This window comes from Thermobia domestica, chromosome 10, assembly GCF_964235325.1.
Source record: "Thermobia domestica chromosome 10, izTheDome1.hap1.1, whole genome shotgun sequence".
Taxonomy (NCBI): Eukaryota; Metazoa; Arthropoda; class Insecta; order Zygentoma; family Lepismatidae; genus Thermobia; species Thermobia domestica.
In genome coordinates this window covers 1450837-1478394 of record NC_137463.1, presented here as the reverse complement: position 1 = coordinate 1478394, position 27558 = coordinate 1450837, and the positions used below count along the sequence as shown (strand labels likewise).

The 27558-nt window shown below is 34.4% G+C and overlaps 1 protein-coding gene across 15 annotated transcripts in view; it reads left to right on the top strand.

Moving 5' to 3' along the window:
- syd (JNK-interacting protein syd) overlaps positions 1-27558 on the top strand; it is a 127185-nt gene that overhangs the window by 10934 nt on the left and 88693 nt on the right. For 8 of the 15 annotated variants that reach the window (XM_081727578.1, XM_081727581.1, XM_081727582.1 and 5 more), the window contains exons 3-8: positions 993-1185; positions 9456-9594; positions 12937-13057; positions 17336-17450; positions 19515-19606; positions 24652-24693. In XM_081727578.1, the coding sequence (XP_081583704.1) occupies positions 993-1185; positions 9456-9594; positions 12937-13057; positions 17336-17450; positions 19515-19606; positions 24652-24693 (702 nt within the window). Of the gene's footprint in view, positions 1-992; positions 1186-9455; positions 9595-12936; positions 13058-17335; positions 17451-19514; positions 19607-20480; positions 20517-24651; positions 24694-27558 lie in introns of all 15 variants that reach the window. The other 7 variants (XM_081727590.1, XM_081727587.1, XM_081727593.1 and 4 more) reach the window with 4 other exon arrangements.

Here is a 27558-nt window from a genome sequence, read left to right as displayed (position 1 = left end):
AAGGGGTCGCATAAGCTTAAAGCGGAATCCAAATCGCTTCCCGGCTTACATACGAGAAAAATTGGCCTCCATTTGAACTCAAAACCGGGACTAATTGACCACAAATGCAATGAATCTGCCGACACACTAACGAATGACTCCTGATAAAAATCCGTTGTACTGATCTTTATATACTTGTTAATATATTTGTCGAGAGTCATATTAGAAGGACAAAAGATAAACAGTTGCACAAGTGAAACCATTATACAGAATTACATATAAATCGGGAAACTCCCGCCTTAGCCATTGGGAAAATCCTGTTATTACTTTAAATACAAAGCAAATCCCGTTATTACTTTGCATGTAAAACTTTAAGGTCAACGTATCATAATCGATACGCTAAAACTGAGGTATTAAATTACAAATTTAGTACATTCAGTAAACTTAAAACAAAGTTCAGTCCAAGCTAATGTTGGAAGCTACGTAGGCAGTCGATAAATTTTGCCAATGTCCATCAATATATTTAATAACATTTCCTTCTTTATAAAACAACTAGACATTCAGGCAAGCAGAAATATACAATTTGGTTTCGTTTCGTATGTTTAAGCTTAACATCCTTACGTAATACCGAGGTTATCAAGGAAAATACTTTCGCTTAAAGTGTTATCCGAACCGCTTCTTTGTTTACACTTGAAAGAAGGGTTGTGGTTCGACCGAAAATTGAACATGGGACACTTTGATTAAAAGGTGAAAAGGAAATAAAACTAATGCAGATTGTTTGATATGTGGAAACGTCACTATGAAGTTCACACGATTTAAAGCATTTTTTCGTTCTTTTTCTTTTTTCTTTTTTTGGTTTAAAACAGCCAATCCTGATGAATAGTAAAGTTTTTTTCTTGAATGATTACGTCCTTGATCATTAAGTTTCAACCTGTTTGCCATGTACAACTTTGTTTTCGGAATTGTTGAATGAAATAAAGTAACAGTGTATTTTTATTTATTTTGAATTGTAGTTTCGCGACTGGAAGAGAAGGAGCAGGAGATGAAGAAGGAATATAGCAAATTACATGAAAGGTACACCGAACTTTTCAAAACACATATGGACTACATGGAACGAACCAAGATATTGATGGGCACCGATCGTTTGGAACAACTAGGCTCTTCACGATGTAGAATACCTGTGATGAACTTGTCTCAGCTCAACAGGTAACCAACGGTTGAGATACGAAAACCGCTATTTTTATATAGTATGTTGTGACTTATATCGTGGCATTTCGAAAAACTATTTTCACATTTCGTTTCAAAATCAGTAGTATATGTAAATATGTTTCAACAACAACAACAACAAAAAAAAAAAAAAAAAAAAAAAAAAAGCAGAGAAAATAAGCAAGAATCATTCTGTAGATATGATTTACTTCGTCAGGGAACGTTTTTAGATTTCGTTCAGATTTTTCTTTTTTTCTGTCAGCGAATGAAATTTTGTATGTAGAAGGTAGACCGAAAACGACCAAATACGGGTATTTTCTTTTCTGCGGACAAACGGTTTAAGGAAACAAAAGCCCCCCTCTGAAACTGTTTCTAACTAGTGCTGAAATCCACAGAAAGACATGAACTATTGAAATTAAACTTCATACATAAATAGTAGACATAAAATGGGGGAACATGTTTTTTTCTTTCTTGCAGGAAAACTATTTAAGAGGGCAGAAGCACCCCTCCAAACATGTCAGGCGAAAGTGAGATTTTTCGTCAATCTTTAGCATAACTCGTAAAAGTGCATGCTTGAATTTCACGTATATGTAATAGACATAAATAAGCTAGCACGTATTGGTCTTTTCTGCGGAAAACCGGTTTAAGGAGACAAAAAGTTCCTGTGAAATCATTTCTAACCAGTGCTGGAATCCATATTTGGAAGGTGCCTCTGCGCTCTTAAACGGTTTTCCCACAGGAAAGAAAAGACTTTCTCCCTCATTTTATGTCTACTATTTGTGTATGAAGTTTAATTTCAATAGTTCATGTCTTTCTGTGGATTTCAGCACTGGTTAGAAACAATTGGATAGTAGGCTTTTTCCCTCTTAAACTGGTTTTCAGGAGAAAAGACCCGTATTCAGTCATTTTTAAGTCTACTTTGCACCTGCGAAATTTCAGGAAAATCGGCGTGGAACAGTTTGCGAAGGTTTCTTGTAAGTTGAAATGTACATACATATATTACTCCCAGGTATGAGCTCAAATCTAAATATCTAGACAGAATATTGATACACTGTTGGTATATACCTAGTTATATCATAAATACTGTCTCAGTTTGGAGTGGCACAGTGCTGCCATCTGTGTATAAAGCAGACGATGCATGTAGTGTGTGTGTGACTGTTCATGACATACGTTGATATTGTACTGAGTTCTGATGGAGTGAGGCGATTACGAAAATCGTGTAGCAGTAATTGCACTATATAAGGTCGGGAAGATAGTAAGTGAAATTTTCAACCTCCTGAAACCCCTACAAATCAGCAAGAGATTCGTGTATCGCGCCATACAGCGATACACCGAGACTGGAACGGCAGCTGACCGCGCAAGGATTGACAGACCACGAACGGTACGAACCCCGCAGATCCAGGAAGCAGTCGCAGCAAGAATTCAAAGAAATCCTGTTCGAACACAAAGTGTGATGGCTGCTGAGATGAACATCAGCAGAACTTCCATGTCTCGTGTGCTCAGGAGTGACCTACATCTACGGGCGTATAAGAGGCTAACTAATGATTTTCTGACCCAAACATTAATGTCGCAGAGGGTCCTTAAATCAAAGAGACTGTTGCAACGTTACGCCGACAATCTGCACAGAAAGATTCTGTTCACTGACGAAAAGGTGTTCACAATTGAGCAGGCCTACAACGCCCAAAATGACCGTGTGTATGCCACGTCATCTACTGCAGCTGTTGAGGCAGCTCCAAAGGTTCAAAGGGCACATCCTGCCTCAGTGGTGGGGAGTGAGCTGCTCAGACACAACCCAGCTGCATTTTTGCGAACAAGGTGTTAAAACATCTGCCAAGGTATACCAGGACACAGTGCTGACACCTATAGTGAAACTACTGTCTGCTACTATGTTCCCTGGAGAAAGGTCGACCTTCCAGCAGGATTCCGCTCCAAGCCACAAAGCGAAAACAACCCAGGACTGGCTGGCACGGAACTTCCCTGACTTCATTTCTACCGCTGATTGGTCTTCTAGCAGCCCGGACTTAAACCCGTTGGACTACAAACTTTGGGCAGTCCTTCAGGCAAAGGTCTGCCATAAACGGCACCCATCTGTCGAGAGTCTGAAACAATCCTTGACCCGAGCAGTGAACAATTTTCCATGGTCGTGGTGCGTAATGACATTGAGAAGTGGCAGGACAGATTTCGTGCCTGCATCAAGGCCAAGTGGGGACATTTCGAAAAATGATACGTGCGTCAGGTGTACAACATATCAATGTAAAACATGACCAAAATAAATTGACCCCTCGGTAATACTCTCTGTGTTATTCACACTCAAACATGTGAGAGTATTTATGATATAACTAGATATATGCACAATCGGGCTTTTACTTCTTTAAGCGACATTTTGACATATTTTTAAGTATTGTGATTACCAGAAACTCTCTTTGTAGATAGCGGTTTTTCGAAATGCGAGGGTCTTGTGTCATATTAGTAGTTTCTATAATCATATCTGCAACTAATTGCTTTTAATAATTATGACAAACGCGAAACTATACTCAGGAATCAAACTTGTATGCATTATTTTCGATTTAGATATAAATGTAACTTTCTATTATAAAATAAAGTATGAAATGCGTTTTTATTTAGGTAATGTGTGCTATATTTTAAACAGACGTTTTATTTTATTTTTTATTTTAATCGTTGTATTGAAGTACTAGACATTAAGTACGTAATGTTCATCATAGTAAACTTTTTTTTTTTTTTTTTTTTTGTAAGCGTTTCAGAGTATATAATATCTTATTCAAGGTGTTTGCCTCATAAGTGGTCTATACATTTCGTAGTTTCTTGTTAAGATGTTTAACAAGGGACTACCAAATTTGTAGATCACTTAACAAGTAATTAACTTGAATTGGAAATAAGTGTTCTTTCTAGCAGAAGTTGGCATCTACTCATCCACTTGTTATTTCTCTTTGAATTACATATTTCTATTGATTGTGTAAGTTTTCCTCAGTTTATAGCAAGTGATATTTGAAATTAATTCAAACATTTCGATGTAGGTAGACACGTACTTTTGTTGGGATGTACGATTACAAGAATGTACCATAGTGTGGAGTGACATTGAATACTTTGGAGAAAGGAACTTGAATAACTTCTTAAAAACAGCTGAATTTTCACATTAAACTTTTTCAGAACGTATGTTGTTCTTTTAGCTACAAAACCCATCTATTTGTTCATTCGCAACTTGTTGAAATAAAAATAAAAAATAGTGTGTACAAAGTCACCCCCAAGATGGGGTGAATTTGAACACTTAACTTTACATAATGCTATATTGGTCTGTGCAATACTTCATTTCGAGGAGAGCCCACCAATGTGGAAGAGATTGAACGGCCCTTCATGTAGATATTGATTTAGTTGTTCTAGGACATAAACTGACGGAGGTATAAAAAATATACTTTTTTTTTTTTTTTTTCAAAATTGACTCTGTATTTTGTCAGGAGTGAAAATGAAGTTTAACTTACTATTTACATCGTTCTCATAAGTTAAAAAACCTTCAGCTCAACTCTCATCTGGTGTAACAAATACATCGTACTTTACTTCAAAGTTGTGTAATGCCTTCTAAAGTTAGAAAGAGCAATTTTACCATGTAGGACTCATTCAAAAACAAAATGAAGTCTACCATGAATACCGTTGAAATCACTTATACAGCTAAAGAAATGAAGGCACATATTAACAAACAAAATATGACATCATAAGTTGCTATACTGAATAGGTGTTTTATAACACCCAAAATAAAAGTTTTGAACTTGAGTACAAAAGGATAGCCTTCCATATACCTAGTACCGTATAGCAAACAGATAACACTCAAGTGTGAACAATAGGAATCAGGAGTGTCTTAACAAATATTGTAACCTATGCAAGATACACCGAATACTGCTCTATTCCGACGGTCATACTCAGCCTGTGGCAATAATTTCTCAATATCGTCAACGTCAATAGATGAAATGGCATCATTTAACGCCCAGACAAATCGAGAACTGTCCTTCTCATTCTACATAAACTTAACTTGAATGTGCAATGCACTTTTCTGAATTACTTGTCCTACAAAGTGTTTAACAGTTTTTTTTTTTTTTTTTTTTTTTTTTTTGTCGGAAACTGTACAAGAAGGAAATCGCTTTGCGTGATTTCTTCGTCTTTTGCTGTTTGCATTTTTTCAATTTCTCTCGCTTCATCTATCAATTGTTCTGTATCCATGGAGGAACCGGTGTCTAAAACAGGATCATCCACACTTTCTGTTGTACTTTCGTCGCTACGTTCAGCAACTAGACCTGTCACAATCTGGATGGTACACTGAAATTTTCAGGCCCAATGCTCTTACCTGGTTCAGCTTAAAGTTTCTTTCTTCGGGTGATTTTTTCTAATTCGCTGATTATGGCTGTCGTAAACACTTCAAATAGTCAACGACATTTGCATGCAGGTCTTCAGCGAAGTCCTGCGCAGGATCATCAGTTCTGTCTTTGATTTAGTTAAGCATTACAACACGGTAGAATGGGTAGCTGCAAATCCAGCTTTCAGGTTTTTCCAGTTTTGGATGTATTTCATTCCAGAGCTCCTTTAGCATCAATTGGAACTTTGCGTTATCCAAACTCTTTACCTGCTTGGTTATCTTCCATTTCGTTAGGAGCAAAGAAACAATAATGTTTAAAATCTCCCCCACATATAGTAGGAGAAATGACGTTTGTTTGACAAATTTCCTTTTTACCTTAACACGAAAATCTGTTTGACAATTACCTCTTACGTTCTGAATATGTACACAGTTACCTATTATTAGCAACGAAACTTATTATATCTGAGCAGTATATACAAATTTTTTTTCGCGTACATTTCTCGTATTTTCTTCACCAAACTTCATATTTATTTGCTTAGGAGTAATGCATTCAAATACTGAGAACTTGCATTTTTCGTAATTGTACTAAACACAAAATGAGCAGTGATTTTTTTTTTTTCTTGTAACATGTTAATCTGTGTCAAGTATTGATCCTCGAAGATTTCCTCCATTTCTGTTCAAAGTCACCCCTCGCTACGGTACTTAAAAAATAAATAAAGAAAAAAGTATAGATACTGGGCTGACGGGAACACGAATCCCACTTTCTCTTTTATTAGAAGAACAAAACTGGCAATGTTACTGGTAGTTGAGTTTGTTCAGGTAGTTTCTGTCAGTCCAGCATCCAAATTTTTCTGTACAATTACAAGTCTGAGTTATAAGTTTTGCAATTTACTGGTACGGAATATATATATATATATATATATATATATATATATATATATATATATATATATATCGAAAGAAAGCAGGTTAACATTCAAAGTATAGCCCCTCGTGTTGGAGTGTCTGCAGCCATCTTCTTCCCAGTAGGCTACTTCGATTCCACATCGATACCACCTCTTGTCCTTGAAAGCAAAGAAGTTAGTCACTGCTGTTTCCATCTCCGGCTGGTTGTTAAAATATCGTGATTTCAGGAAGTGCGCCATGGACCGAAGCTGGTACTAATCCGAAGGGAGTAAGTCAGGACTATATGCCGGCTGCTGTCAAATTCCTGAAATTTTGTTGCTTTTTTTTTTTTTTTTTTTCGAAACGAGTGGTAGTTTTGCGATATCCTTTTGCAACAGGGTGCGCTTTCGGTTCAGTAGTGCGGGATATTTTTTGGCATAATGCAACATACATCCGCTCCAGCTGTTCGGAATTGGTCAGCATTAAACGAACTGAAAGTTAATTATTCCCAGTAATTTCACCACGCACATAGCATGACTTCATGCTCGAAGCGGTCCTTTTTGATGACCGGTTCTAGAAGTTGGTCCTTGTTCAACTACTGTTTTAGCACACACTCACTTTTCGTCGTATGTGATAATCCGTTTGAGGAAACACACATCATATGGATCTTGCAGCAGTTGTGGCACAATACAATAGCTCCTTATCGTTTTTCCAGAGTTGGTGAGGGTGGCGCACTACTGAGTTTGTTTGACAATCGTAATGTATTGGTGGAAGAATTTTTCCCATTGACATGTCACATAACCTCAGATTCTGTTATCCTGAGGCGGCCAGGCCGTGGCTGATTTTCGGCACTTTCACATCCTGTACTTAATTTCTGGAACCAACAAGTTACTGTGCTGTATTTCACCGCATCTTGCCCTTTCGCATGACAAATGTTTTGTTTGGCTGCCGCAGTGTTATGCTTAAGTTCGAACTCACATAATAACAGTTGACATATGACACATTGCTGAGCAGTTAAGGTCACTGCCACTAAAAACTGACTGAAGATACTAATAAAGCCATACTACGTCTTGGGCCAGTTTAATCTTGTGCTTACGGTCGATATGCTGTTTGGGTTGTGGAAATATTGCAAGACTTATGACTCCTCTTTGTACATATTTGTTTAGAATATTTGCATAGGAAAAGTAGAGTTAAATAAGAACAATATATTTTATTTATTTATTTAAATCTCAACTTTGGAATCAAATAGTTTAAGATTAAAATGGTTTCTTAATCTCTAAGGCTTCAAATGTCTTCGTTATAGTGATTTTGTTTATTACTGTGCCATTCAAATAATTTCACTACAGCATTAATCATAAATATGTTTCTCACTTTGATGCCAGTGTGGAAGCCTTCTATTTTTATGTTCGTTCGATAGTGAAACAACTCTATATATCTGTAGAATGCATAAGAACGTATGGAAACTAGCAATTAATGTTTGCTTTTTATTTTTTTATGAGTAAAACTTTAAATTGGCCAATGATTGAAAGGAATCGATGGTGAGACTTCCTTGTGTTCTTGCCGTTCTCTAAGCATGCGATTAGCACACTTTTACACCTGCTGTTATAAACTGAAGTGAAGACAGAGAAACATTCGTGCACTTAGAACTGTATAACGTGCAGGCACATTGCGATATGCATGTATTTGTTTTGTTTAAACAACTTCATATCACAGAATTCATTCAACATAGACTCGACTGATGATTATCATTGTGAGCACGATGACCTTTTGGTGGATGAGGTTGTTAGTAGTTAGTGATGAAGGAAGCTAATCGTAATATATTGAAAGTATGTTCATGACGATTACTTGATAGTTCAGTTGGGTTCGAATGCTAATAGGTGTCAACAAGTTCACGAACTCCTACTGGGTTTGCCCTGGAATGACACTTTAGTAAGGGTATGGGCACATTTTTTCCGAGAATATCCTGTTGCTGAGTTGTAATTTATTTTGTTCACCTATTAATCAGAATGACGTGAACTTAATTTCCGAAACACTGTCGTTTGTCTTGGCTGGTATGCGAGTAACACGATTTCAGTGTGATATTGAAACTCCCGACAAGTGGCTCAGAACGCAAAACATTTCTTCAGATTCAATTTTTGTGAAGGAAATGAGACCGTCTGTTTTTATATAACGAATCAAATCTATGAAATGTGACATTACACGGATATGTCATGAGATGTGGACATGGGTGAAATTTGTGATAGAGTATCGAATTCATATTTGCCTTGTAACATACGTTTCTTCCGGAGACTGTGTCCAAATTAAAATATGGACCAGTATTTACCTACAATGCTTCAGGATAGGTAGGTAAATTGTGTAAAGGTACCTCAAAAGTGGGTTCTCTCAGAGAATGCTGTTTCCCAAATGGATGAAAGCACTTATATGTTAATTGAAGAAGAATTCATGTAGTTCAAGAAATTCTATTTCGTCAGTTTATTCCAAATTTGTTGACAGAAAAAAAAAAAAAAAAAAAAACTATTCTGAAAGTAAATGTCCTTTTTAACGCTACTGTTCAACCAGGGCCATAGTGATTGAATTGGGAAATGTATATCAAATGGAGTTGGCGTAAACAGTAGTAGAAATTAAAAAATAATTTTCAAAATGTGAAGCAAGTTGATATGCACAATCTGGATGTGGGAGAAAGACAACTTCTGGTAATATGATGTCTATCACTGGTATATCGGTGCACACATTTACTAACAAAGCACAGTACCAGCGTTGTGAAATATTTATATGGCTACTTAATGCATTGTTTTATATTGCGAAAATAAATGTGCATCTTGTCGCATGGAGCTCGTAATGACAATTGGAAGATGTTGATTTTTGGGGATAGAGAAGTAGAGTCTGTCTGGTTGCATGATCTGGATTCTTGGAAGATTCTTCAATCGCCTCTCTTCTGCGCTAACAGCATGGGTGATGGTAAATCCTAGGTTAATATTTTAGTTTTAAAGATAATTGTTAGTTTCGGAAATGACTATTTCAGGTCATCAGGTCCTGTTTCTTTTGGATTCAGTTCTTTAGAAACGCCTATGAAGTCAGTGAGCAGCCCCGTGGAATACGGAAGCATCACGTCTCCACCGGACAGCACACACTCAAATACAAGTCTGAAGAACGAGTTACAAGTAAGTGGAGACATTTTTAATTTTAGTACAAGTTTATAATGAGAATTGCTTTAGAACGACAGGTCCGTGGAAATTTGTCTTTATCAGTATTAAGTATGATAGCTATTTAGGAAACTAGTATAGCGATGGTAGTTGCTCTTTAGAAAAAACGTGCGACAGCTAGAGTCTTGATTCCATATTACGTGATGGACTGGAGGTGGTGAGATGAAAACTACCAGTTACAAAAGCAAGCATGAGCACCACTGCTTCACCGACAACACTGCAGCATATGGTAAGCGAGCTGTCAATACCGAAGTAACTAATCCTGTATTAATTAAATCCAATCATTGTCAGCAGTTCAAATACATCGTATGTGCATTTATAATAATAGTAATAATAATGTATTTCTGTAACTGTTATCGTAATATCAGAATTTCTTGATCTTCTATTGCTTTAACTGATTTTATTTTCAGTACATGAGAGCTCCAATTGTATGAGTTTTAGATTCAAAATATATTAAATTTCAATTTTCATAGTGATATTGTTATAATGTTGTACTGATATTTTTCTTGTGTACAAGCTCTTTAAGTTTATCTAAAATTGTGAGTCAGGGTATCCTGTTGAAGGAGTTAGCGTACCAGCTGTGTATTGGAAGGTAATTCTTTCGGCAAGTTTTGTGTTTACTTTAACATTATGCACGAAGATATGAAAAAAGATCGATATCTGGAATAAATTATTCATGCAAATTTAGTATAGTCATTGTAAACAGCATTTCCACGCGTTTCTCCAATTCCCCGTCCCAAGTTTGTGTAATTGTTGCATGAGCATTTTATTATAATGCTTTTCAAACCTTGAGCTTACGTCAGAGCATTCCACCTATTTGTAGTTTATTTATCAAAAGTTAGGAGACCTGTTTTACATTTATGGAATGCGTGAAATTTGTTGCTATATTAAATAAATATCGGCAATATCAGTTGGATATTGTATCATGCGCATTATTCAGAAATGCACGGCATATGGAGGACGAAACGTGCTTATTGTGAAGAGCGTACAGTTGTGCAACATGGTCGCTTTCGTACTTATTTGGTCCACGTTTTTCTGTATGGTTGCGAAGCATGGTCGCTTACTCTGAGGGAAGAACGTAGACTGAAAGCGTTTTAGAACAAGATCTTGAGACGCATATTCGGACCGAGGAGGAACGGAAATGGGGAATGGCAGAAACTTCATAACGAGGAACTACATAATGTCATCAGTATGGAATCAGTTTAGGGTCATCAATTCTAGGAGACTCAGGTGGGAAGGTCATGTCGTCACAATGGTAGAAAGTAGAAACGCTTTCGAAGTTTTAACTGGAAGTCCGATCGAAAAGGACCATTAGGAAGACCTAGACGCAGATGGAAGGACGGTATTAAGATGGATCTCGCAGAAATAGGGATGAAAAATAGAATCTGGATCCAGTTAGCTAAGGTTAGAAATCAATGGAATGCTTTTGTGAACGCGCCATAGAACCTCCGGTTTCATAGGCCATAGAGTTAGTTAATTATGGAAGACGAAAAGATCTCCTCCTTACGTCCTCAGTTTGAAGTGGAAAGTGGTGTAGAGGAGCAAAGTAATTAATCTCTGATTGATTCATTGTTATTTTTTTTTACATTAAAAGGAGGAGCTGTGCAACGCAACGTTCACATTGGCAGCTGTGAATTGGAACATTTTAAGTTATTTTAATGCATTATTAAATTAGAGCGTCAGGTACTCTTTTCGCTTGGCGAATGAAAAAAGTTTTATATTTTGCACCAGTGGAGATCGTGAGAAATTTTCTGGAATACTAATACAAATGTAATAGATATTCTGTGCAGTTGTTGTTAGGGGTCTTAGTCACAAAGTTTACACGATTTGTTGTCCCATTATCCAGATCTTTCGTGGAAGAAAAATGAAACCACAAAAGTCTGTTTATTGTTTATACGGAGTATAAAAAAGTAAGTAGTACTGTTTACCTCAGTATAATAGAAATGGTCTCTAGGGTTGTCGACGGTTGATGAGCATCGTCCTTAGTTCGCTGATGAGAACACATCTTATGTTTAAATTAGGCTAATCTCTTAGATAATACGTTGAGTAAGAAAGGTCATTAAACTGCAAGTAAACAAAGAGTCAGTTGCTTTCCAGAACGAATAAGACGACAAATAATAAAGTCTGTGTGCAGACGTCGTGTACCTGCAAAACTGTTATTTCTTATCTAATTTTCAAGTACGAATAAAAGCAGAGTAAATAATAGAGATAAATTTCACGTTTTCCAGGCCTTTGATTGCTTTGTGGTTATTTGTTCTTATGAAGTTAAGGCTGCTTAACTAAGGTCACCACACTTTTTAGAATTTCATGGGATAACTTAAATAGTGAAGAACATAAACAAATATGAAGAGGGAGCCTGGTAGTATTTACAAAATGCTATTAGATAAACCAATAACAATTTTAAGTTAAATTCTTTGTGTTCTGCAGTTTATGATGTCATAATTGATGGACACCCAATTAACCCGTTAAAATTTTTGGTGCCTATTTTTAAGTGCAAGGGTAGTATGTTCATTATTCGATTAAACAAGTGCCAATAAAGTTTTTTTTTATTTGTTTGTTTTTCACCTCTGGAGGCATTACAGAACGCGTTACGTATTGTTTACGCCTTTCTGCGTCGAGACGTAGAAGGAGATGACGTCATAACTTTAAAAAAATATTTTGTTTGTTAGACTGACTTTCATTATTTTTTGGCGGGCTTACTTTTACATCTAGAAGACTGAAATGTTGCACAAATATTCAGTCTATAATTTACGTTAAAAATAAATAAATAAATAAATAAAAGGGTTAAAAACAATTCTTAGTCCATATAATAGCAGTTTGTAGATACTCTGTTTTACTTTCAATATTCTTTTATTATCTATATTATCTTTAAGTTATTATTATTAAGTGTTCTGCACTTAATATTATAAAGTTCTGCACTTTAAGTTATTATTAAGTTTCTTCCACATTATTGACTAAAATAAAAGAAAGAAGGGGGTGGGGTGAACTTAGTGAAGAGCCTTAGATTGCGGAGATTTTGTTCATGTAACTGTGTGTAGTGTCTTCGTTGCATGTACCCTTCAAAAAAAAAAAAAAAAAAAAAAAAAAAAAAAAAAGCGCTGATTAATCGGATCATTGCTGTTAAACAATGCCATATTTTGAAAATTAGAAATAATAACATTAATAAATTCATGTATGTAAGAATTTCGCTGTATGAGTGCGAAAATGTTAAAAGACAGGATTATTACAAGGCATATATTGTTTTTCATCTTTACGTTAATTCTAATATTTTGTGTAACTGTTTTACTTTTGTTCGTGCAGGAGACTCAAGTTGGAACTGAGAATCTGGAGGAGTTGCAGTCGTACCAAAGGGAGAAGGAAACATCAGAGAAAGGTCAGCTAACAGACGCCATTATATTGGAACATCGAGGCACAATAACAAGTAGGGTTACTAACGACTAACGTCGTCATATGTCTATGCAGTTCGTGAGTAACGAGTAGCAGCTGAACGCATGATTGCATGAGCGCTTGCTCCTCTCCAGCTCGACGCTTAAATATACCATCATTAGCTGTCTTCGTGATTCAGTCAGTGTCGTTTATTTGCATGCAAATTCGTACCATACTTATAGTAATGGATATTCATTCCTACACTATATTTCAAGATTGATACTAGAATTACATATACAAATCATGTTCAGTCGTTTTGACATTGTTATTTTAGAGAATTCTCAGGTAACGTGTCCAGGGTTTTCACCAACCTGGAGAACCTAGAAGTCTGGGAATTCGGCTTAGTCGTAAAACGTCTGGAAAAGTCAGGGAATTTCATGAAAAACTGAAAGAAACTGGAAAAGTCAGGCAATTTTAATACAAATTATTTACTTCTCAGAACCCATTTCTATATTTGCTTTGCAGCTATTGGGTACGAGATATTTTATAAAATAAATTAATTTGCTTTGCAAAATTTCCCTACCTGCACGCAAACTACATACACGTACAATCAGCGACAAGAGTTCTTTCCATTTGATGAAATTAGTTTCGTAAATAACTTCAGAATGGAAGGACAATTTGAGTACAGTTTTCAGTAAATTAAAAAGAATAGAATTTTCTGTACGTTCAAGCCGTTGTACATACCAGCGTTATTTCCAAAATAAATTTTACCAAACGGAAAGAACTTCTGTCGTTGACTGTACATACATAGTAGGTCAGAAACCCTCTGGTTAGGAAAAGATTTTTTCACATTTTATATATAGACCTGGAAATTTGTAAATCGTTATTTGTAAAACCTGTAAAAGTCACGGAATTCGTTCTTAGCAAATAAATGAGAACCCTGGTATTTTATAATTCAAAAACTTGTCCCCATTTCACTTACATATTTCTCATTTCACTTTCATTTTTCTGAAGCAAGCGTCCTAAGCTCTTATGTGCCATGATATGCATTTGTTTCAAACTTCTTTTCTCGAAGATCGTGTGAGCTATATTGACTAAATTTTCCACGTTGATAATGTAATGTAAATGGTTTTCAAGCGAGATGAATATGAAACGTTATATTCTCAAGCAATAGTTGAAATGGTCATGGTCAACCCTCCCCTTGAGGAATAATGCCCCCCCCCCCCAGTTGGTACTGGTTTTCCCAGGACTTCGTAGAAGGATCAAACATTACAAGTTGGTAATAGTCATGACATAGATGCCTAGAAAACTAAATATTTTTGATCAATCGTGCTCTTCAGAAGTAATGTTAAGAAAGTTGTCCTATATATTACCATGATTTTTTTGAACTAATTTAAGTAAATTGACAAAACCTTAAACCTTGGAAGTGGTCATGGAAGTGAAGTGGTGTTTTCAAGCAGAATGGTTACAATAGATATCCTTGCGAAATGTTGGAAAAACTCCGCTTACGTTTGGTATTACCAGGTTGAATGCATTTCCGTTCCTTTATGATAAAGAGACAGAGACGGTTCGAGCAAACATTGTACGAGGATAGTGTTAAGCAGAATTCGTTCGCCCAACTCAATTCTGCATCTTAAATGCATTTATCGGTTGCTTATGTAAAATACAGCAAAATGGAATTTTTGAGTCCCTGAATAGTGGTTCGAATCCTTCTTTAATAGCAAGTGTTGTTCTTTATAACGTCAGAGCTGTGTAACGACGTAAAGCAGAAATTATTAAATCACATTCATTTTGTTCAATTTCAAAGTACTGTGTAGAGTACAGTTAACGCGCTGGCACAGTAAAACAGAGACTGGGATTTGGTCGCCGCAGAGTCAAATATTTTCAGTTAAATTGAATGTAATTTCATCTAATCAAAAATAAAATATTCTTTTTAGTTTTCAAATATAGTGTACAGATTTTTAAAATAAGATACATGCTTTTCTCTCTCTCTGTGGAAACATAAATATTCTGTTAAAATAATTTTGAGGTATGCAGCCTTTCTTAGACGTATCTTCAACGTACCTGTTTTATCTTTTTTGTTTCTTTCTTTTTTTTTTTTAACCTCTTCACGTATATCAAGTAATGTCAGATTATTAGCTGGAAATATTTACCTCACTTGAATAATAAAAAAGAGCTCTGTTCTTGCATGAAAATAGTATTAGATGCCAAGAGTTACTCTTAATACTCCTGAATGGTCATAATGCTTTTTTATACCTACCTTTCCCGTAACTGTTCATTTTATGTTAAATTATGCAGTCTATTTAGTAGTAATTAATGCGAGAAAAGATTAAACAGGATAACTATTTGCTGCTTAAGCCTAGCTGTGTATAAGAGAAGGGTTAGTTTTTATGCATTTACCATCATTTTCACAACTTAAAAGAAGCATTTTGATAACAAGAGTGCACTTATTGCATTAGTTAAAGCGGCTTGTATTTTTTGAAGTGTTTATTTTGAAGCTGATAAATGTTAATTAAGTTTCTGCATCAGGAAATGATTGTGTACTGCAAGCAGTGTTTCCAGAATTGGTTGCTTCCATTAAGTCTTATTATAATGTTGGGCTTGTAAATAAACTTTCTCTGTACTTATGTGCATAGATATTTAACTTCTTTTTCCCTCCATTATATGTTGTTTATTTGTAACTGTTACGGTTTTTTTTTTTTTTTTTTTTTTTTTTTTTACTTATTGATTTTTAAAGAAACAATTTTGCTCTATAAATAAATATTATCACATAATTTGTCTATTGAAAATTAATTTCATGTCTGATTTGAAATCCCTGCAGAAAATGATTTTAGTGGTTCCAAACTTATGTTTCATTAGTGTTTAGCATCGTAAATGCATGCCATTACCGAAAAATACAAGGGTATCTTTACCTATTGTGTCATTAACTGACATATTCTTGTATACAAAATAATTCAGGACATTTCAGAATAATTTGAACGATAACAAAATGCTCTATGAGGAATATATTACCAACCATCGGACATCCCATGAGATACATCCTCAAGTTTTATATATATATATATATATATATATATGTATGTAATTCATTAGATTTCGTTTAAGTTTTGGTAATAGGTTCATAACCGAAAATGCACTGTAGAGACACAAAACACCTTTTCAGCTCAAGAAAGTTATATCTTTAATTTGTCACATCTAGTGCTGAGAAACTAAACTATGAAACACGTGTAATACAAAGAAACCTATGAATTCTCTCGTATACAAGTAATATATTATGTCAGTAATGTTAATGGTTTCTTGAGATATTTGAAAGTGTTATCGGACTTTATGCGTAACTAATTTATACAGTGCAGCCCTCTTATAACGAATTTCAAGGGACCAACACTGAGTTCTTTATATCCGTACTTCGTTGTAAACAACTCATGTATTTTTTCGAATTATGGGAAAACAAAGGATTAGATAACAAGCAGATACGTTGAAAAAAGAATATACAGCAGTGGGAAGCGTGAGTCATGCCTCGCATGTACAGAGACAACAGCTATAAAAACCAGTTTCGCGGTACCTGAGTTATCCACGGGCAGAAGAAAAGAAAACATGATCTTGTTCTGAGAACTTTCTCTATAAGCAGTCTTTACGGAAAGTATTGTTCGTAATATACGGTCATTTCTGACATGTTCTGAATAGGCGATGTGACTGGGATTTCATTTATGTTTGTAATATCCAATAATTTTTTATTTCCGAGTTCGTTATAAGCGGGCTTCACTGTATTTCTAAGATTACGATATACTGTGAAACAGTTTATCTTTTTTCCATGTGAGACTTCATGAAAGCAAATGAAATATTTTTTCAGTATAAAGCTGTATTTATATAATACAGTGGATAAAAGTGGATACAGGATCATAGTTGTTTACTTCATATTCTTTATATTAACCATTCAGTTGGTTGTAACGTATATACACATCATGATACGAAGCGCAGTAAATCTGACATGTGTGAACGTAACGACGTAGCTCAGTTCTCACTTAACCAGTTTTTAATGGCGTGATTTTTATACATTTCTAAAATTGAAATGGAGGGAGAGAGCTAGCGTGGAAATTTAAATATTTACTGCAGGGTCGGGAGCAGAAGAAAATACCTAGCTTTGTAGTTAATGATATTTAGACTTAAGAATTGTTGGGTCTGCGCACTACAATTATTCGGGTACCGCGCGTGAAAGAATGATGTGTAAAAATCTATATTCATTATGAATCTTTTCCAGTCCTTTATATATTTATGTCTGTTCTTACTTGATATAAATATTATTGGAATCTAATAATGAAACAATGGGTTTCAGGAGGAGGCTGGGTAGATGGTTTGAGTCCTGAAGCACAAAGCGTCACAGAGCTTGAAGATGTCGAAGAGACTGCCGTCACCACTGTTGGGCCCCAAGGGAAGAGCAGGACGAAGAGGTGAGTATCTCTCTATTGTATGTGTCCTTAATAGGTTAACTGGACATGTGCTTAAGCCACTTCGTCGTAAAAGAGCCACATTTAGCTCCTGATGGATTTCACGTTAAGTTGTAGAGCCTCGCTACTGAAAACAAACGATAAACATGAGATCAACAACGATCTTCCCAAAAACTTAATGACTACCTTTGTTACTAGTAAAGTATCAGGGAGGTAAGTGCTTTGTGAGCCTTTATGCATAATAGTAGTAAGCTTAGCGGGGATCAGCATAAAGAAATGACGTGTCTACTTGCTCTGAATTACTGTTTGCACAAGTCTCGAAAAACACGGATTTCGTCTAAAATCCTATAAAGAGGGATGATCGTTGTTAAGGGTAATGGGCATTTCGGGAAAATGAAAGATTTCTATTAAATCCGGAAAAGGTTAGGAAAAATGAAATTCTTGTAAAATTTTTCAAAAAGTCGGGATGTTGGTAAACAGCAATCTTACAACGATACGAAGGTAGTGGTATGGTGGAAGCAATAATATCCATTGTAATTATTAATACTAATTATTTTAGATGGAAGTGTAATTTACTATTGTTATAAAATTACCAGTACGAGATGTATTTAAAATTCAAAGTCTGAACATTTTAAAAACCTTTGAAATGATACCTCTTCCTTTGCAGTATGTTTGTACTTGTTTATTGCAAATTCCATTGGGTAGCTAGCTCAATATTATTCTCTAGTAATTTAATTGCTCGTTACTAGATGCTGTTGGCTGTATTGTCTTATTTCTAGCGTGGTCGTTAGGACTAAACTTGCGTAGCTGTTTTTAACGATGTGTAACATCTATATTAATGGAAATTGAGTCTTGTTAACATCTTAAGTATATATTGATAGTAAACAGCCGGAATGAAACATCTCAATGTTTTTACCAAATTTCATAATAGATTTAATATGTTCATGGTATTCAAAGAGTGAACAACGAGCAGTTGTACCAAGAATTGAACTCAGGTCTTAGGCTACCAATTCCGCTTCCCTACCAGGCATCCATTTTCACTCTTGAGGCCAGTGCTCAGCCATTGAGACGATATTGATCATACCACAACTTCTGTCGTGTTTGAACAGCCCAATATCTATATTAATGTTGACTTCTGTTTGTTTTATTTATCATATAACATAGTTCAGCTCGTAATGTAAGCCAGGCAGATTAATAAAAGGTAAAAACAAAGGATAACATTCCACAAGGGTTTTCGAGTAATGTTTTAACTAGGTCTCTTCGGTAATACGTAAACATTTTGTTGGTGTGTTTAGTGCGCGTTCAAAAAATTGTCCGGACTTAGCAGATGACAAGCACAGTTCAAGCAGGAAGATTCCGCCAACATAGATGTGTGTCTAACCATGTGAATTTATCGCTTAGTTTTATTTCTCTAGTTGTACATTTTATTCCATTTCATATATAACTACTATCATCTTTTCATTTGCCTTTGAAAGTTAGTTTACGTTTTCGGTCGAAACAGTTTCGTGACAAAACTTTGTAAAAGTATCAAGGTTAATTTCCATTTAAAAAGTTTGTTGTCGAAATTTGATTATTGTGAGAATGCTCTGTGTAGTTAATGCCACAGGGAAAACTATTTTCTTTGAGGATTAGATAACGTATTCAAAATGGTGCCTCGAAGGCGTTATCCACTGTTGTGAAATAACGAGTCCCTCATTGGTTTCCTTTCCATTTCACTATATTTGATGGATATTAAATGCTAAAGTAGCAAAGCGACATTTCTTAAGGCTCTGCTGTGTTCGTTTTCTCTTCAGTTTTCCTGTATACTACAGAATTAACAATATTGTAAAGTAGCGAACCGTACAAAAATATCCCATAGTGGTCACTGCTGAAAAAAAAAATAAAAAATGAATTGTGGTTAAACTTATGGTGGAAGAGAATAAAATAATTTCTTTACCAGAAAGCGGTCTTTTAATTATGTTTCGACCATGTTCCCTGACAGTATATTAAATTGCGATTATTTAGGTTGTATTTTATTCGGATATTCTATTTTAAAAGCTTCCTTTTTTTCTTGTTTGTCTTTTGTAGAGAGCAGAGAAGTGGTAATACTTTGTATCAGGAACTGAGCTTTCAAGATGCGGAAGCTCTTGGTGAAATGGATGAAGGTGCCGATATCACAGGTATGCGTAAGGAAATGCATTACGTAATTTTCTTCAAGTGTATTTTGTAACGTAAAGTTAACATGTTTTGTTACTATTATCTTATTTAGAAGATAAGCAGTATTACTTACTAAGTTAACATGGTTCTGAGAAGATTCACAATGAACTACTAAATGAATTTTTTTTAGAGTTGTTTCCTCAGCTGATCGGCTTAAGCTTTCAAGACTTCGTGCCAGGTAATTATTATTTAGTTGGCTGGAGATACATAGAGAAGAAAAAATATAATGGTGGAGTCGGGTGAATGAATATAAAATTCAATAAATTTGTTATCTATATATATATCTTAATAAACTAAATATATATCTTTACTTTGATGTACCACTATTATTTTCACGTATCGTACGCTTTCCATATTAAATCAACACTTCTAAATAAACACCATTAAATCATGCATGTAATAATAATTGAAAGACGAAGAAGAATATAAGTTTTATAATAATATCAGTATTTGTTCGTTTAATTGCATAATTTATTTGTGTGAAGAAGAAAATATGATATGTAACTTGTAAAATCTGAGATAAAGATCGGATTTCCCTTAAATTTGAAGAAAGTAACATAATGTATGGTGTACTACACAATAAATTTATTTTAAGATAATTTTAATTTTCATTTTGGTAGAGAGACCTAACGAAAAAGCCAATTAGTATAATTCTTAAAATATATTCGAATGTTAGTGGCAAAGACCCCTTATAGGTAAAATGTGTGTTGCGAACAGTATTTTCATGTTTTATGATATGAATAAAATGTCAGGATTGTTTTATTTTGTGTCTTTCGTAAAGTGTTTTGTAACCTTACTAAAATGTTGAAATTTGTCTCATTTCTTTGCATCGCACAGGAAGTTGGGTTCATCCTGGTGAATACGCCTCATCCGGTTTGTATCCAGTGAAATACTTTTGTTAAAAACTTTTCTTTTATGCTTCCATTTCCCCCTCCGTATTTCTTGATTTTATTCTTTGGGTGGGGATTAGAATGCATGCACAAGTCACATGCATTTAGATGTACACAAGATGCTGTGGAAGCATGGCTGGTTTTATAGTCATTCTTTTGTATAGTGCTTATTCTTCTTGTGTACATTGCAGTTATTCGAGCTTCAATACTCCACGATTATCACTTTAAAATTTTTCTGTAAAGTGACGAGATCTTACGTGAAAATGTAGATTTTTATTTATTTATTTTTATCAGTAATTACGAAGGAAGTAATTAAGAGCAGCCTCTAATACCATGAAATTTTACACTAAGCTTATACATATGATAAACTGTGGAAATGTTCGATTTTGTATCACACCAATTTATCTACAGGTGTGAACTTGCAAATTTTGTGCTATTCGTTTCAAGTTTCCTGTATTTAAAAGTACTGGCTGAATTTTCGGTGGATATGGCCATGGAAGAAGAAAACAGTAAAGACTAATTATAGCAGTGCTTCTGTTTGTGATTTTTAATATAAAATTGATTAACAAGAAAAAATAGAATGACTATAAGAGAAGAGAATATAAATTATTCATTTAAAAAAAAAGCCGGAAGAACTGTCTCAAAACTTAGCTTATAGGCACGGACAAAGGTGGCAAGAAAGTTCACTGAAAATTCAGCAAGTACTTCCTAATACAGAGCACTTGAAAAGGTAAGTAGTACAAAGTGTCTATAACATTGTTCGATTTGTGATGGAAGCTGTGTAAGTTCTTTAATTTTACGATTTTAAATTCATCTGAACATGATATGACAGGATTAGATAGTGAAAGTATATACTTAGTTCTAGTTTTAAAAAAAATATATAGAAAAGTATCACTGTGTGTTTCTCAGCGTAGAGTGAAAAAGTTGTGAAAACATTGAACTAAAATCCTTGTAAGTAGCTATGGTTACGGTTCTTGATATTTATTTAAGCTTAGTGTGACAAGTTTGGCTAATATTAAGGAATATATTAACCTTAAAATTATACATTAATATTAAAATGTGCGAGTAACATGTGTCGTATGGTGAGAGTAGAACAAATTTGTGAAGTGTTTCAGTACAGAAAATTAAACAATAATGTGCAAAGTTAACATTAACAGTGCAGTATTAACCTTAAAAAAATCTTAAAAATTCAGTATTAACCTTAAAATTTAGAAATCTCCCAGACACTTACATTATTTCATCCGTACACATATTCTGAGCCCACACATACAATATCCTCCCTAAATTTACCAAAAATTAATAATAATAGTGACATACCAACTCGTTGATAAAGATTACGACGAAATAATTGAAATTAGTGAGTCGAAAGCTCCTAACTGGGAATATAATATGGTTATTATCAGTAATTATGGATTAAAATTCATTTTTTTGCGTACAATATCCAGGTATGTAATATACTGCTATATCACAAAGCTAGTGGATAATCTTCATTATATGTGTCTAAAGTTATTTTCGTTGTGGGTAAAATATGTATAATTTTATTGGACGGAGTTCTAAAATTATTCCAATTTTCTTGATCTGCTAGTACAACTAAGTAGAATTCACCAAATGAAGTTAGATGCTATTTTCAGTTTCTCGTAAACGTTATGTGGTTTTATCATTGTATATCATTGTAATAATTACTTACTATGTTGAGAATTTTCCTGCTGGATCGTAAGTACTTTTTGTCCTAAGGACGTAAAGAAATTTAACTTAGAATCAGTACCACATTCATAATAACAGTAATAAACGCCATTCCATGGCTATCTGTTTCTGTGGCCAAGTTATTACAAAGACTAAGACAGGGAAGAAAACAAGAAGTCTCGAATTCTCAGTACAAAGTAAATCTAATTTTCTGCAGTGAAGGAAAAAGAGAGGATATTTCTAGAGTTGTTGTTCTTATGAATTTTTAGATCAGTGAACCACTTTTTCTGGTTCTAAAATAAAACTGAGTCCAATTATTTTGCAATTCTGAACTGTATTAAACAAAAGACGTACAATTAAGATTTTCATCATACATAACCTTCATTACCGTCAAGTTGAAAATACCGTTTTATGTATGTTCATGCACTCTTTAAGTAGAGTTTTGCTAAATAATGTGTTTCAGTTCTGTCAAAGCATTTAAGATTTCTTATTGAATTACTCCTTATATGTATTTTATTTTATTTCAGAGAAGTGTTTATATGCTTACAAGATTGAATATAAGAATGAAAGTATGTTGTTTGCATGAGGCATATTTTGAATACTACAAGACTAGTTCATTATCATAATCTTGTTGTCATGTCCGAAAAGTTTTTTTTTTCGTTTATTTATTACGGTTCCTTTGCTTTAGACAATTGAAACTTCGGTCAGTTTTCTTAATACCACAAGAATTAACCTAAATACATAAATTAAAATTTACTTGGGCCACAGTGGGTCCGTGGTAGAGCGTTCACCTCTAGTGCATGAGGTCCTTGGTTCGATCCCAGCTCGCACCAAGTAAGCTTTGTGGTGGACAAACACCATGTGCGTGGGTTTTTGGGTTCTCCCATTGCCTCTCACTTTCTTCATTCCACCATTTCATTGATTTCTCATCATCACCATCTCCTTTAGCCTAATCGGCATAACTGTGGGGCGTAAAACTTTAAGACTTCATTTCATAACTTTGATTTGTTATCTTAAAAGAATGTTGGGTGTTACGTTTACATACGTCATAAGAAAAGTTTACGGGTTATACTAACAATAATAATTGAAGTGAAGGTCCCCAATGTATGATTTGTGGTGGAAAGAATAGATATTTTTATTCTTTGGAAGTTTAAAGACGACGTCACATCGCAGCGCTTTTGCTTATAAAAAAAAGTAATAGTAATAAAAATGAAGACAAAAAATTCTTTCATAATTTTTCAGATACTTTATTATCCTTGTTTTAGGTTGCGCGGAATAACAGCGGGACTGATTTATGATTTTTTAAATTCTAATAAAGCATACAACATCAAAAGTAACGTCCTGAATTTTTTTAAAGATCGTAACCTTTTTACACTTGCTTTTGTGTCCAATGCTTTTCTTTCTTTGCTTTACCGAATTTTCATGAACTAAAGTTCGGTAAGAAACTGCGTGTTTCAGTTCTAAAATTGTTTATGGAGATTATGCGAGAGAAGAAAATCGGATAGAAATATGTAATATTATTTGTGATATGCGGGGTTTCCATATATCATCAGTTTGTACTTTGCTCTGCTTCACTACTTCAGTAACTCTTTTGCTGCTTCGCAGTATCCTTATTTGCCTCTTTATTTCGTATATATGCCTTAATACTTTAAATAACTGAGAATAGAAATAAAATCTTTATATCATTCTTTGACTATAAAAAAGTAATTTCTAGTATGTTTTCTAGCTAACAACTCTAGACTGTACGTAGTTCCTTTGCGTAGTAAAGCTCGAAATCATTTAGATAAATGCCATCGTCGGGGGCGTAAAAGCCTCATTTCTTGCCAATATAAATATTATGACCAGTTTGTATCTACAGCTATCTGCTTTCATTTTAAAAATAAGAACTCATGATGGAGCGGTGTATGCTAAACAACTTGTGTGAATTAGATGTTCGTGAATAAATGCTACGTAAAGAGTAATAATAGAAATAAGGATGATATTTATTTTATTCTTTAGTCAATTCAAGGAAGAAAAACTTAAATGTGATAACGTGAGCTCTATGCTCTTTTATAGTAGAAATTACCAATAGCTACACACAACAGATAACCGATGGAACTTATAAATAATGTGGTGTCAGCATTAGCAAAAGCGTTTTCTGATATATTTCAGTAACACTCATTGATTGGCAACCAGAGATGTTATTAGTTATGACGTGGCTCATTTTGCAGAAAACGTTGACCTAATGTATATTTGAATGTTAATAATCTTAGGTATTGAGCTGGCGTTGGTAATGCTTTTTTAGTTATCTTTTAATTTCTGTAACCTAGATGTAGTGCCTCTGTATTTTTTCTGTTGCTCAAATATTTATTTTAAATTTTTTCTAATCTTCTTGTTGCACCCTCGTTGTTTTATTTGCATGTAATGTTTACTGCATGCTGCTGTCTCCCACGCAGAGAGTGACACTGATGAGGAGTATGGAAGCTCACTCTTTAGGGGTAGGCCTCTTGGATACTTCTTTACGTCTTTTGTTCTTTGGAAGCTTCAAAGATGGTGATTGGTAGCCACCATGGAATTTGTTCAAATGACTGTGCAAATAGAGCGGACAATTAAATCATAAATTTGTTTGGGTTTTAGTTATAATATTAGACATATTCTATTAGACTACCCTATGCGTATTTTAAAAGGGAGATCGAGCTAGAAATTGGTATGAAGCCAATTGTCTTAGAAAACGTGTGAAGAGCTATTTGTTGTAAGTAGGTGATTCTTTTGATTACCTTACTACATACACTACTAAATAAAAAATATTAGTTATTAATGGTCTTGAGTGCGTACGGATCTTTATTTATTTATTTTTTTTTTTTTTAGCCTATTGATTTAAATGGAGACTTTCTTCGAAATGAACTGGAATTTTAATGAAGTGCTTTTACTCATTTCTTCTTCGAATTCGTTTAAATGTCGTTCCGTGCTTCTTAACTTTCGTATGTGTAATCTTAATATTTAATAATCAAATTTGAGTAATATTTAGTATTCATTGTGGAAAAGCAAAGGGACGTTTACGTAGATTAAAGTGTGCAATGGACTTGCATTTAGTTTTCATTTTTGCATTTTCTTTCATTTTGCGTTACAATAGAATCTCTGCGTTAATAGATAGACTGTTAACGTTTGAACGTCATCCATGGGAACTGGATCGATAACATACTCGCAGAGAGTTTGCTTATACGTCCCAATAATACTTCAGCCAATGAGAGTGTATGTACAGACGAAATGAATAAAAATTTGTGTGAAACGAGAATTTCGAGAGTACTTTTTACTCCTGGGTTCTAGACCTATGGACGGTGCTTCGTCTGAGATGGACGGTTGGTAACAGGACCTGCGTTACAAGTTCTATTTAGTTATTTTGCAAGTTTTTTTCTTCCTTTAATTTTTTTGTTAACCTACATCAATAAAGTATGTATGTAGGTTATGATATGATAATACATATAAAGTGCAATGACATTGTAAAACCACGTCCAAGAATTGTAACTATCATTTTACTTACAGGTTTCTGTAATTCTTGAATCTTTAAATTTCCAAGCTTTTGACTCTCCCCTGGAGTCTTGGTCACGGAGGTAAAAACAGGAGGAAAAAGAACAGAAACATCAATGAATAAAAAAGGAACGTACTTACCAAGAGGAAGAGCTGTGTGCAAAACACGTTGTCAAGTGCGTCAGCGATCTGCAGATGGTCTTGAAGAAAAGAAAGAAAAAAAAATATTAGGAGCTAGAAATGAAGTAGAGACAGGTTTCTGAAACTTTATTTGTTCATTAAAAAAAAAAAATCTAGACAAGGGATGGCTCAGTGACGAATGGGAAGCGGTTATCACAAAATTTTCACAGCATTGGCATGATAATAAAAATAACATGAGTTGGCAACCTTAGTTTGCTTCAAGACCATCTGCAGATCACTGACGCACTTGACAACGTGTTTTGTACACAGCTCTTCTTCTTGGTAAGTCCGTTCCTTTTTATTCGTTGATGTTTCTGTTCTTTCTCTCCCTGTTTTTAACCTCCGTGACCAAGACTCCAGGAGAGAGTCGAAAGCTTGGGAATTTAAAGATTCAGGAATTACAGAAACCTTGTAAGTAGAATGAAAGTGCTATGAATTCAATCGTGTGTGTAATTTCTTCAATATTTTTCGTAGTGCTCGTTATGTGCGTAGCTTGCCTATACTAGTTTTTAAATGATGTTCTTTACAGTGAAATCAAATTGCTGAAGTTATTGCTAATATAACTTGTAATATTGTGGCGAGGTTGGAATCACATCACACTGTGCATTGGATCTCAAGTTCGATTCCCGAGCTTGTTCGTTACGTTGTTTCATTTGGCATCCGCGGTAATCATAAGAATTGAAGAAGAAATAAGCAAAATGCCATCATTAAACTTCCAGTTGATTTCGAAGAAAACAGAAAAATGATTCTCCATTTAAATAAATGTTCTAAAGCAACAAAGATTGTGTACGTTCCTAACAGTGTTAACTTATAATGAGAATAGTGAGTGAGCGTGAGGTGCATAATGACACTTTAAAAATATTTTCTACAATCATGACTAGGAAGTTTGATATTTTTTTATAGTCATCAGTAATGTATAGAGAATTACGTTCTTTGTCCGTTTCAGAAAGTTAAACTAAAGTTGATCGACTCATCCCGAAGCTATTGAAAAAAGAATATATTCTGTTCCTGTTTTCACTGGTGACTTTTCTAGAATGTGCTTTCAATAACATAGCACTAAGGACATTCTGTTCCTAAATATTATATAGTATTCCGGAGTGGTATTGTCGTGAATTAAAATTTGTTGATATCAGAAATAACTATTGTAACGACATAAAATTCGTTGATATTAGAAATAACTATTGTAATTAGTTTTTCTTGCTTTTTCCGTCCAACATAAAGCACCGAGAATGACAAAGAGGAATGCTTTGCTTTCGGAACGTGATACTTTGCACAGGCACTGCTTACTCTGCATATTTTTGATTACCACAAACGCTTAGGTTTGTATAGGTTATTGTGTTGCGTTCTGTTTGTGGGGATTGAAGCTAAGAAAATAAAACTTTTCCGTAAACCTCAGAATACGTACACTTTTCATTTGAACAAATTCTTCGTACATTTCAGTTTATTGATCACCACAATGAAATTTTAAATACCGAATTCCATAATTATTTTAATTTTTTGTGGACATATTTGAATTATTATAATATTACTGAAATAATTTAATTTAATTTGGTGGATATGTTTAATTTTTCTCCATTTTTTTTTTTTTGTAAAGTTACTACATGATTATGTTATTGAGTTAATAAATGACTTTAAGCTGTCCCATTGTAAAGATT